Source organism: Thunnus maccoyii, chromosome 10 (genome assembly GCF_910596095.1).
Source record: "Thunnus maccoyii chromosome 10, fThuMac1.1, whole genome shotgun sequence".
Taxonomy (NCBI): Eukaryota; Metazoa; Chordata; class Actinopteri; order Scombriformes; family Scombridae; genus Thunnus; species Thunnus maccoyii.
In genome coordinates, this window is record NC_056542.1 from 1936857 (window position 1) to 1949174 (window position 12318).

Here is a 12318-nt window from a genome sequence, read left to right on the forward strand (position 1 = left end):
GTGGCATTCAGTTTTCTCACTTGTCATGGAGATGATACAAGCAAACAGTGAACATGAACAGCTCACTTAAAAACCAAATGTTTTTCAGTCTGCGTGCTGGCTTTTTAAATATACATTGTTTTGTCACTTTTTCAGTGTGAACACAGCAGCTCAGACTGAAAACTCTGAATTAGTACAAAGTCTGGAAAAAGAAAGATATTAGCAGATCAGACATGTGTCGGTGTAAGGCCTCATTTATACTTGTACGCGTACACAGACAGGCTTGGACGACACGTTCCACACACGTGCAGTAGATCAGCATCTAAAAAAATACTGACCATGAGTATTTATTGCTTATTGCATCTCACTGCTTATTTTTTGAGTATCAAACACTCCCATCTGCAGACCTCTTCTGTTTGGATCAGCAGTGGTCAGCTTTAATTCTCAGCATTTAAAATGGATCCAAATGGAGATCCAGAGTCACAACAAAAACAAAAAAACATGCCAAAATGTCTGCAGGAACATCTGGAACAACTCCTGCAGCATCATTCTCTTCTCTGGTGGTCAACGTGCGAACTAGCCGTCGACCTTCGTACTTCTTTGTGTGGAAATAAAGCAAATCAAACAGATGTTAAATCCATTCGTCATGCTCAGTTCAGTGTCTGCCCTCCACCCTCACAGGCGACGGACCTGACCGTGGATGAGTCCAGTCTGACGGGGGAGACCACGCCCTGCTCCAAGTCCACCTCCCACCAGCCGGCGGCCACCAACGGAGACATCGCCTCCCGCAGCAACATCGCCTTCATGGGGACGCTAGTGCGCTGCGGCAAAGCCAAGGTACCAGCAGGATTATTAATTCAGGTTTCTGAGAGATGTACAACCCAGGCTTTGTTAATCTTTCAGTCTGTACTTACAGACAGGAGGTCAAATCGTTGCTTTTTAGAAACGATAATATGTAACGCAGAACAACAGGAAGTTAATGTTGAGATGCTCATATTTTTAATGAACTGTAAATCTAAAATCTGAAGTTAAAGAAGTGCGCTGCTTGTTCGTCTCTTCACACACATGTCTGAACTTTTGGTTTAAGCTGTCAAACACCTTCAGCTTTCACCCTCTGTTTCTGTGGTGTTCCTCAGGGCATCGTCATAGGAACCGGAGAAAACTCTGAGTTTGGGGAGGTATTCAAGATGATGCAAGCAGAAGAGGTACGTATCCGTTTATCATCATATGTGTTGTTGTTGCACATAAATTCCCATGTTGTCGAGTTTTACAAAATACCAACACTCATCTTAAGAAGTATAACCAGGTGACAGTCGGCTTTCTCCAGCTGATTTCCTAAGAAACCTGGATTAGAGTAACCTGATTTCCCCAGGTAGATCCCTCCTCCTGGAGAATGTTTATGTTTGCAGCACAAAAACTTCACTTCAGGGTAGAGGATCACTGTGTGTAGGAATAAACCCTCATATTCAAAATAATTCATTTAAAGTCAGAGTAAAACTGAAACTGACACAGATCAGCCTCCAGACGTGTTGATGTGATGTTTGTTTAGAGTTCAGACACATTTGAGCTGTAAAGAGAAGCAGTTTTTTTTTATTCACTACAAAGCCAGTCCTCTCACTGCTCTGCCGACACACACACACAGTCAGGAAGCAGCGTCTTGTATCACTAATACAGTTAAAACAAGTAAACCATTGTTCCAAATTAAGGTCAGTGTGGGGTAGAAGTCAGATGACTGATATATGCAGATATTTACATTCACCAGCTTACTACAGAGCATTTTCTCTGTAACCTGAGCTGCTTTCGGTTGCTTGTGTGTTTGTTAATGTTTTGAATGAAGCCAATTTAAATGTTGTTCAGTGGAGTTTGTTTTGCATTGAGAGCCGGCTGAAATGTGAGGTAAATAAATATCCTTCCTCATAATAAACAGACCCACCGACTGATTCAGTTGAACACATTTGTTTATACATTTTTAAACAACCAGTCATCTTAAAATGTCTGCATGACCAGCAATAGCTTTATATGCAGTAAACAATCAATGATTGATTTTTTTTTTTTTTTTTTTAGTCACCTAGAAATCTCTAACCGCCAATCATAAATGCAGCAGCTCACAGTAAATAATGAAAAATCTTATCTGTTCCGCACAGATCTGGAGTGTGTGCCACAATATTTATGGGAAGTTGTTTCTCTTCAACCATCTGGACTGAGTGTTCAGTGGTTTAGTAGAATTAAGATGAACCTCCTCCAGAGGTTTATATGATCCAACATGCAGCCAAATGCACAAGATTCTCTGCTGAAAGCTGCAGAGGTTGGTCGGTCTAACTAATTAATCAGTCTGTCAATCCACACATTTTTTATCCAAAGGGAGGCATGATACAAATTCTCAATTAGCCGACCAGGTACAAGTGCAAAGAGAGAGAGCGCTAGACAGACGGTTTTCTCTAACGACTGGAAGAAGATAAGTTCATATCATAAGAAACAATAAGAAAGTAGTGCAACAAAGTGCTAAAAGTAAGAGCAGCTCAAGTATTAAAAACTCTGAGTGTTTCTGGAGTGTTTAAACCAGTTAATAAAGACGACACAATAAAAGTAAAGGAAGTTGTGCTGCTGACTGGCCGTGTTACCAGGATGCAGGTTTATTGCAGGATAAGGGAGATCAGTCACACCCTCTTTATTTGAGCACTGGATCAAACTATTGTCCAACATAGCAGGTTATTAACGAGTCATATTCAGACTCTCAGGATGACAAGACTTGTTCCAAACGACAGCGTCTATGAACTGATCTCACATCACATCCATCACGCATTGTAAATATCAACAGATAAAACCCACTGTCAATATATGTACATAAACTCTCTTATTTCACATATCTATTTATTTATTCTCTTGTATTCCTTTTATTGTATTTAGTCCTTGAATGTATGCTGGTAAAACTACTTTTTTGTACTGCACTGCTAATTATTATTATCAATATTGTTTGTATCATTTATTTAGCTGTGGAGATATAGGGTTAGATGGGTGGGGGGGTAAGTTGGTGTTCATTGGTTTAAAATGTCCTCTGAAATGTTTTATAACTTTCCTGCTGTGACAAAATGTTGGAAACAAATATCAGTTTTTAAAAAAGTAAAGAAAGGTCAAACCACTGACACAAATGGAAATAAAACAGAAATTCAAATAACGTAATAAGCATTTCTCTATAAAACGATCTCACCACAAGCTCCATCAAAGTGAGCCTGTTTTGTCAAGAATAAACTTTCCATCTCTGCTTGCTTAATGTGTTTTAGCAGCTTGATGCTCAAACCACAATCAGTCATCAATCAACCATCAGATGAGTGGATGCAATTATCACTTCCCCACTAAACTGTTTCCTGTTTGTGTTGTTCAGGCTCCTAAAACGCCGCTGCAGAAGAGCATGGACCTGCTGGGGAAGCAGCTCTCGCTCTATTCCTTCGGCATCATAGGTTAGTTAGTCTGTTTGCTTCTCGGTCATGAACATCATAGAAACCATCACCTGCAGCGTCTCCATGTTACGTGTCCCTGTGCTGAGTCTTTATTTTCTGTGCTGTTTCAGGGGTCATCATGCTGGTGGGCTGGCTGCAGGGGAAGAGGATCATGGATATGTTCACCATCGGTGTCAGGTAGTTTCAGTTCACCCTGCAATCAGCTGACTGATTTATATCTATGTGTAGAGGTGTGCTGTATGATTGTATGTAGCACCCTGGCAGCTGTCAGTCTGCAGTTCAGCTCTGTCATCAGATTATAGTTGATCTTTATGGGGCCTGTGTTGACTCGTCAAACACAGGTGTTATTATAGTGGTTCCATTTAATGTAGGTTTGGCAGGTGCAGGGACTGGGCGTTGGGTGTTTAGGCTCAATAGCAGGATCAACTTATTGATACCAGCCGACCAATATGCAAACATAACAATGAAGGGCCACCGCCTGTGTTTCCCAGGAATATTTAAGATCCGCAGAGACTAGCAGTATGTTTTAAGCCTGTGTAAATAAACAATTCACAGCTCCACTTTGCACCAAGCTGCATTTCTTTTGTCCTTGTTTATGCAATCAAACAGAATAGTTTTCCAATCAAAAAGCAGATTTGAGAGCAAAACTATCGACACTGTAATCAAAAAATGTTTTATTTGCAAGTAAAATAAATTTGTGATTACAATGTGAATCAAAAACTTTTGTTTGCAAATCCAAAAAGACCCTGGAAAAGAACCATGTGTGAGACATGTGGATCAGGGACTAACGTCGTCCTCCACAGACGTCTTTCCACAACTTCCTGTTCCACCACCAAAGCCACTTTGTCAGTTTCACTGCGTCACCGCCTGGCGAAGTTCTCTATCATTTGCTTAAAGTTGAACATTTTTAACTTTTGCTCCCTCCTCTTCTGTCGCTGGTCCGTGTCGATTGGAATCCCACAATGCCTTGCAAAGCGATCGAACAGGTTATGCAAAGTTTGAGAGACTTCATTGTTACTGAGACACTGAAATAAAACAACGTTAGTTACAGTCAAAATGTCTGTTGGTCAAAGTGTTTTACCAGTTGAGGCTTTAGTTTTGTACCGTGATCAAAAAACACTCACCTTAGTAACATGTGTACTTGCAGTGAGTTGTGAGTGAGCAGCTGTATCGGTTATTGATCACTGATCATGCGTCCTCCCCTTCAGTCTGGCGGTAGCTGCCATCCCTGAGGGTTTACCCATCGTGGTGACGGTGACGCTGGCGCTCGGTGTGATGCGCATGGTGCAGAAAAGAGCCATCGTCAAGAAGCTTCCCATCGTAGAAACTCTGGGTATGTTACTCACAACACACTGTATTATGTCACATCATGTAACACATAATCCAACAACAAAAACATTATTCATTATTTATTTTATTATTTGTATTTCCTTCACACACAGGAAGTGACAAACAGAAAATAAAACAGATTTCTCTTCCTGAAGAGCCAAAGATGTTATTGTGACCAAAAAATAAAACAAAATGTTTAAAACTGTGTTTCTGATTCAAAAAGAAGTTTTAAAAAATTCCCTAGAATAGAGAAATAAACTGTAAGAACTCCTTAAAACTTAAAAATGCGAGAACAAAGCTAACAAAATGTTTCTGATCCTTCATAACACAACATGGATACAAAATATGGGCTGAAATTAAGGTATGTAATTATGGTAAAAAATGCAAATTATTCATCTTATTTAAAGCTGATTCAAAAATGCTCTTAACGATGCAGACAGAGTAAATATTTCTAAAATAACGCAAAGAGTTCAAGCAAATCAGCCACAATCAATATGTCTGTGTTTGTTTATGTTGTGTGACGTTGAGGCAGGATGTGTGTGTTTGTTACTTTCTGTTAACAACAACATTCCTCTTGTTGTTTTTCTCCGTCAGGATGCTGTAATGTGATCTGTTCAGACAAAACGGGAACTCTGACAAAGAACGAGATGACGGTCACTCAGCTGTTCTCGTCAGACGGACTCCACGCTGAGGTCTGAACCCTCCTCTGCCAGCACAAAACCTAAAACTATTCAACCTGAGCAACACAGGAGTTTAGATTAGGACACCAGCACTAAGTAGCATTAAATCTGTGGTTATCTTGACATCACTAAAATGAAATAAGATCACCATCCCAGCTGTCGTGCTGGATAAATCTGTCAGATGACTTAAGAGAGGGGCAGATGTTTTCTGGTCTAAACCTAAAGGCTCCTTTTATAACTAGGGATGTCAACGGTTAACCTGCGCGTTGGTCTGTAGGCTAATTTGCATACACACTCCATTAACGGCTAGACAATTACGTGTTCACGACATCAGATATGCTTTTTGAATGGAGAGAGTAGCGGTGTAAAACCGACGGAGTGTGGCATTATGGGTTGTCTGTAGTCTTAAGCTTCATTTATACTCCTGAGCAAACGTGCACACAGACAGCTGCAGACAGTACAGACTGTTGCTAGGCTACTGAGTGTTTTAAAGTCTGTTTTTATAGTGAGCGTGTTAGAGTCAGTCAGCACTAAAAGTGTTTTCGTTCGTCCGGTTCAACCTGCAGGAGTTTCTGAAGGCTCATATAACCTGTTTTTCTGCCACAGAGGAAACAAATTCATGACGAGTGAAAACGAGTCCAAAGCGTCTTCAGACGTCTCTACTGCAGAAACAGAATATGTCGAGCTGACAAATACCACTGTGACAGATGATAAGGAGCTCAAAAAGACAAACAGGCAGTCGTATTAATGCTAACTGCTGGAGAAAATAATTTTTGACCACTTAAGAACAAGCACCCAGCTGCCATGTCTGAAGATGACTCGCAGTCACAGCTAGCCGGGGGGAGACAATGTGTTGCGGGCCGGTCCGAGGCCATCACCCAGTTGGTGTGCTGAATGATTGAGACAGATGTGCTGCTGATCAGTGTGGTAGACGGCGAGGGATTGAAAGAGCTAGTTCAGGCTAGAGCTAGCTAATGTTAGCGCTGACGACCGACTGCTGGACAGATCTCACCATCGAAAGCTACATTGCAATTTTTCTTAAAAATTAACTGGTTAGTTACGCGTTAATGGGTGTCAGTCTATTAATCAAAATTAATCAAACTGACATCCCTATTTATAACACAACAATATGACCTGTAACGTCATGATGACTGCTGTCAGAGTTCACGAGTCAGATAACAAGGTAACTGTTTGACTGTTTCTGAGATGCAGTCCTGTTCAACAGTTTATAGTTTTAAATAAATATTATATACAGGAACTAAAAGTGTACAAAAATGGAATGAGATAACAATAAGTGTGTTTCCATCCACCTGTTTTTATGCACATTTGCAATTTGTGGGTTAAAAAAAAAACCTGAATGGAAAATTAAGTCAAAATATTTATCAAAAGTGTTTCTCCTCTCAAACAAAAAGTCATATTTCCATCACGTTTTCCATCGTTTGAGCTTTGACTGTTGCTCTTTGAATGACGTCATCTTGTTGTGTCCTCTCCTCTCTGCAACGGTTTAATGGCACCGACTGGAGAATTGGCGCCACCTGCTGTTTATATTGATGAACATCAGATTAAATCAAGATTAAATCAGATCTTCTTTCTTTTTGCTAATTGCTGGAAATTGTGGTTAAGATTTTGGTATTTGATGAAAATTTGCAGTGATCAAAAGTATTTTCTGAGTGTTTTTCCCCGTACTGTTTTCTCCCAGGTGACGGGCGTCGGCTACAACGGAGCAGGAGAAGTTTTACTGGACGGAGAGATCATCCACGGTTTCTCCTGTCCTTCAATCAACAAGATAGTGGAGGTGAGTCAGTCAGCACATCAGGGCTGCTGCTGCTCCTGAAAACATGTGGAGAACCAATTTCTGGACAAAATATATGAAAAATATGAAATTATCATGGCCGACGTTGTGAAATCAAGCAGTCCCTCCACATGGCTGTGCTGTAAAATACAAAATGAAATGTACTATATTTGGTATCAGATGGACATTTTTAATAAAGAGAAGAAGGGAAAGAAATATTAATTGATGTGTGTGTGTGTGTGTGTTTTTCCAGGTTGGTTGTGTGTGTAACGACTCTGTCATCAGGAACCGAACGCTGTTGGGACGACCGACAGAAGGAGCGCTCATCGCCCTCGCCATGAAGGTAAAAACACTCCGAAACACACAAAAAAACTCTAAGCTTTCTCCGTTCTGAACTCTCGTAGGATTTCCCATCGAGGAGCGCGACGGTTCGTTCTTGAACTTGGAGACAGCGGTCGACGCAAAAGTCTCAACCAAGCGGCAACCTCTGGGGCTGAAAAATGAAGCCAATGTGGAAAAACTGCAGTTCCTTGAATGACCACTTGAGGCTCTAAAAGCGAGACAATCCCCATAGACCTCCATGTTAAAATGCCCAACTTTACAGCAGAAATAAACATGTTTACAGCCTGGAACAAAAAACGGTTTAAATTTTATAAAAAATTTATTAAATTTTATTATTAAGCTGTAAAGTTATGCATAATAAAGGACATGGCTGCTTTGAGTGACAGGTCCGCCAGCCGCTAGGTGGCTTGTTTCAGCCATTCGGCCCGCCTCTTTGCCCGTTTTTGATTGGCTGGGAGTTAGGCAGCGTCACGCACTGCCAAGATGGCGACGGCCGGAGCGGCTCGCTTTGAGCTTCAAAACCGCTCTTCAGAAACCAACGGGTGACGTCACGGTAACTACGTCCATATTTTTATACAGTCTATGGTCTCAACATAAGGTCCACTGACTCTCTTGTTCTGGAGCTTTCAACTGTTTTGGTTTCTTTTCCTACTCGAACGCAGTAATATGACACGAATCAGAAGCAGGATTCAATTGGAACCATAATCAGTACAATCGAAACAGTACCCAGCAGTTACACAACACCCCACATACAGTCCGAAAAATCCCCCTTATTACACTAATTGATCTTCTGTTTGTGTTTCTTTACAAGACGTCAGACTGATATCTGCAGACTGTTGCTAGTTAGCGTTAGCCAGCAGGAAGAGACAAACTGAACAAAGTAGAACCTGGAAACTGTTCAGCGCCTCAACTCAACAAACAACAACTAACGGAACCATTTTCAGTCTGTTCCTCTCGTAAAGATGTGACGTCAAATTCACTGACAGCGAGACACCTGGAGTCAAAACGACGGTCCTGTCAACTGCAGCAGATGAGCGTTTAGTGCTCGTCAAAAGTTTGGACACACTTTCTCATTCAGGAGAGCTGGATCACAGCCTCAAAGATGCTGCTGGTTCAATATAATGTAAATTGGGGAATAAAGAATAGACTTTAAATCAGGATCACACTCTTTAAAATTGCGCATTAAGGCTCTGGGAAAGTTTTGCAAATATAAAACTGTCATAGTTTAAAAATTCACATTACGAAGAATAATAACAATAATAATGAGAGGACAAACTGCCTTCACCTGGCCGACTGACAGCAGGGAGTTACTGAACCTAAACAGTTTGCATGTCGGCTCCACGGGAAGAAATCCACAGTGTTTGTATTTATAAATACATGGTGATGATACATATGATGATACACGACACATCAATGTATTGATTCATGGGCTTGAGTGAGTGAACCTACCTGTCTGCCTGCAGGGCTCACAGACAGACCTGGAGCTGATCAGTCAATATAGATACGGTCAATAAGTTCAAACACACACAGCAGGATACTCAACGCCCCACACGGGCCGTCGCAAGGAACAGCTGTCTGTGCAGATTACGCTCTGTGATTGGTTGATGCTTTTATTCGCTGTGTTAAAACTTTTCGCCTCTCATGGTATTCATGACACAAACAACAGCTCGAAAAAATATGTTGACGTGCGAATTAATTGCACAAAAAAAATGGCGTCCAGTGTGTAAAGGCCTTTAGACTAAGGTGAGCTTAGCTGCACGGTTCTACCTCTGAAAACACACACACACGCACACACACACACCAACCTCCTGCTACATTAAAAAAACCTTCCCAGATGCAGCTCAGAGCTTCCTCTCAGGGCTCGTATCTGTTGCTGTGATGTCGGGTTAAAAGCAGAGCTGTGTCCACCGTGTTGCATCATCTCGTGCTGAAGAAAAAGTGTGATGATGAAAAGAAGAATCTCTGCGCCTGAAGGATGAAGGAGGTTCCAGAGGAGACGTCGTCGTCTTCTTCTTCTTTTCATTCGTTGTAGCTCGAGGCTGAGCGCCCCGTCCTCAGTCTACCCTTCACTGGTGTAACTGGGGAGATGAGTCATACAGCTCATCTTTAATTTTTAATTTTTCTATTTTGATTGTTGTCTATGGATCCGTCTGCTCGGGGAGGAGGGGGGGGGGGAGTGATCTCCTCCGTGCCTCACATTTTCATATTTTAATATGCCAAACTGCTGCTGCTGAACTGTTGGAAGCTCACACAGTCGACATCAATGAGAAACTGAGTCACTGAGAGGTTCAAAGTACAGAAGATAGAAGTCTTCTTTTAATCAAATTGAGCATAATTCTTTCTCTGCTCTATTTGACATTAAGCTGAATTTTAAAGGGTTTAAAAACAAACATTAACAGCAGTCGCTCGCGGCTGTTGACACCGTTCAGAGTTTTAGTTTAGTTTGTTGTAAAAGTCAAACAGAAGACAAACAGCTGATGAGTCGGAGCCGAAGGTCGTTTACCTGCTAGTTTAATGATGTTTCTGTCATTACTGCTGTTTAATCAGAGAAAACTTGAGCAGCTTACTGTTGACACAGTGAGAGAACAAACAACACACTAAAGATATTTGATGAAACATCTCTTCATATCTTGCAATTTGTCTTTTGATTTATTATTCTAAAAATGCTATTTAATGTCTTTTTACATGTGAAGCACTTTGAATTGCCTCGTTGTTGACAGGCGCTGACCAAACAAACAAACAAACAGCTGATGTTTCTGAGTCTGCAGCCACCTGTAAAATGATCATGAGATGTCTGTAATTAATTAATCAATGAAGTATTTTTTTAAGCAGAAATGCAAAACATTTGCTGGTTGCAGCTTCTCACGATTTGCTGTTTTTCCTGCTTTATATAATTGTACACTAAATATTTTGACTGCTGGTCGAACAAAACAAGACATGTGAAGACGCCTCCTGGAGCTGTGGAAATTATAATAGGACATTTTTCACTCTTGTAATTGTATTTTATAGACTAAATGTTATTTGAGCAAATAACCGGCAGATTAATGGTTAGTTTCTCTACTGTGTTTGAGCAGCAGCTCCTCCACTGTTAGTTCCAGCTGTGTCTCTGATCCAGCTGTGTTTGTGTCGTCCAGATGGGCCTGGAGAGCCTCCAGCAGGAGTACGTCCGCGTGGAGGAGCATCCCTTCACCTCGGACAAGAAGTGGATGGCTATTCGCTGTGTTCACCGCACCCAGCAGGTCAGCAACCCCCCCCCCCACCCCCCATCACTGCTGCTGCTGCTCGTGCTGTTTGATCAGCCTGATGAGCAGTCTGAGCTTCGTCAGCAACAACTGTTACATTCAGGTTTAAGATGATCCAATGCACACTCGTTTTAAAATATAAGACTTTTATTAAACCTCCAAGGTTTGTTTCATGTTCTTGGTCAGCTGTAATATAATGGACTTGGAAAAACTCAAGGTTGAACGGCCGCCATCACTCTCCCTAGAAAAAAAAAACACCAAGTTGAGGTCATTTCACACCGATTTAGACCAAAAGCACAAGAGCAGAGAGTTTGCAGCACATGTTCCTACAAACAGCTGACTGAGATGCTACAAACAATCACGATATTAGTTTTCTAAGCTTGTTTGTTGAATTTTTACTCAAGTACTGCTGTGATCTGAGAGAAGAGGAGGAGAGGAATTCAGAGATGCATAAAATTAATTTTTCAATTTAATTGTTATTTATAGTAAAACTGTCACCGCCGTTATTCTCCTGTTAATGCCAGAATCTCACTGGATGTGCAAAGTGGAGTTTATTTTTAGTCATATTTCTACTATTATTATTATTATTATTATTATTATTATTGTTATTATTATTGTTGTTGCTGTGCCTCTCTGTGTCCCACCCAGAGTCTGGTTCTGCTTGAGGGTTCTTCCTGTTAAAGGGGAGTTTTTTTCTCATGGAGGAATGTTGGGTGTAAATTAAAGAGCTCAGTCTCGACCTGCTCTGTGTGAAAAGAGCCCTGACATCTTATGATTTGGTGCTTTATAAAAAAAACCGACTTGACTTCAGTGTATTTGACCACTAAACCACACAGTTGATCTCTTTAATGGAAATAACGAACTCGCTCTGAGCTTTTTGAGTAAATTAAGATGTTTTTGAACTAATTGGTTACTTAATTTAATTGAAAATATTATTTTATGATACTATTTTATTATTTTTTATTATTATTTATTATTTCTCTACAGTGAATGAGGGTCATGAGGTGAATTTTGTAAAGTCTGTTATTAAAGATCAGATTATTTTCAAAAATATTGACGTGATGACGTGACGACTGATAACTTTTAAATAAAAACACCTTGAAAAAGGCCGACTGTAAAATATCTTAGTTATCAGAACCAGACACAGGTTTATTGCCAAGTAAAAATTATTAATTAATTATTAATTATCATATTAATTACTGATAGTTGACTGAAGGACTGAGAGGAAACAGCTCTGCTAAAGAATCATAGACACACAGGCTGATTTTAAAAAACAATTCCACTTTAAATACATTTTTATTGATCCTACGTCGCAACATTTTTGTGAACATTTACAGCTAAAAATATGAATCGATGAATAACTTTTCTGCCAAGAGTTTGAGTATCAGTATTTATTTAGTGAGGGGACTTTACTGTTATTATGAGCTGTATTTAAATCTGTCTCCCTCCTCCTTCAGGACAAGCCTGGCGTCTATTTCATGAAAGGAGCTTATGAG

The 12318-nt window shown here is 40.5% G+C and overlaps 1 protein-coding gene across 4 annotated transcripts in view; it reads left to right on the forward strand.

Moving 5' to 3' along the window:
- Positions 1-12318, forward strand: part of atp2c1 (ATPase secretory pathway Ca2+ transporting 1) — a 46253-nt gene that overhangs the window by 24655 nt on the left and 9280 nt on the right. For all 4 annotated transcript variants that reach the window (XM_042424607.1, XM_042424608.1, XM_042424610.1 and 1 more), the window contains exons 8-17: positions 661-816; positions 1116-1184; positions 3362-3437; positions 3548-3614; positions 4646-4770; positions 5361-5458; positions 7146-7241; positions 7492-7581; positions 10715-10819; positions 12280-12318. The exon at positions 12280-12318 is cut by the window's right edge and continues 118 nt beyond it. In XM_042424607.1, coding sequence (XP_042280541.1) covers positions 661-816; positions 1116-1184; positions 3362-3437; positions 3548-3614; positions 4646-4770; positions 5361-5458; positions 7146-7241; positions 7492-7581; positions 10715-10819; positions 12280-12318 — 921 coding nt within the window. The remainder of the gene's footprint in view (positions 1-660; positions 817-1115; positions 1185-3361; positions 3438-3547; positions 3615-4645; positions 4771-5360; positions 5459-7145; positions 7242-7491; positions 7582-10714; positions 10820-12279) is intronic.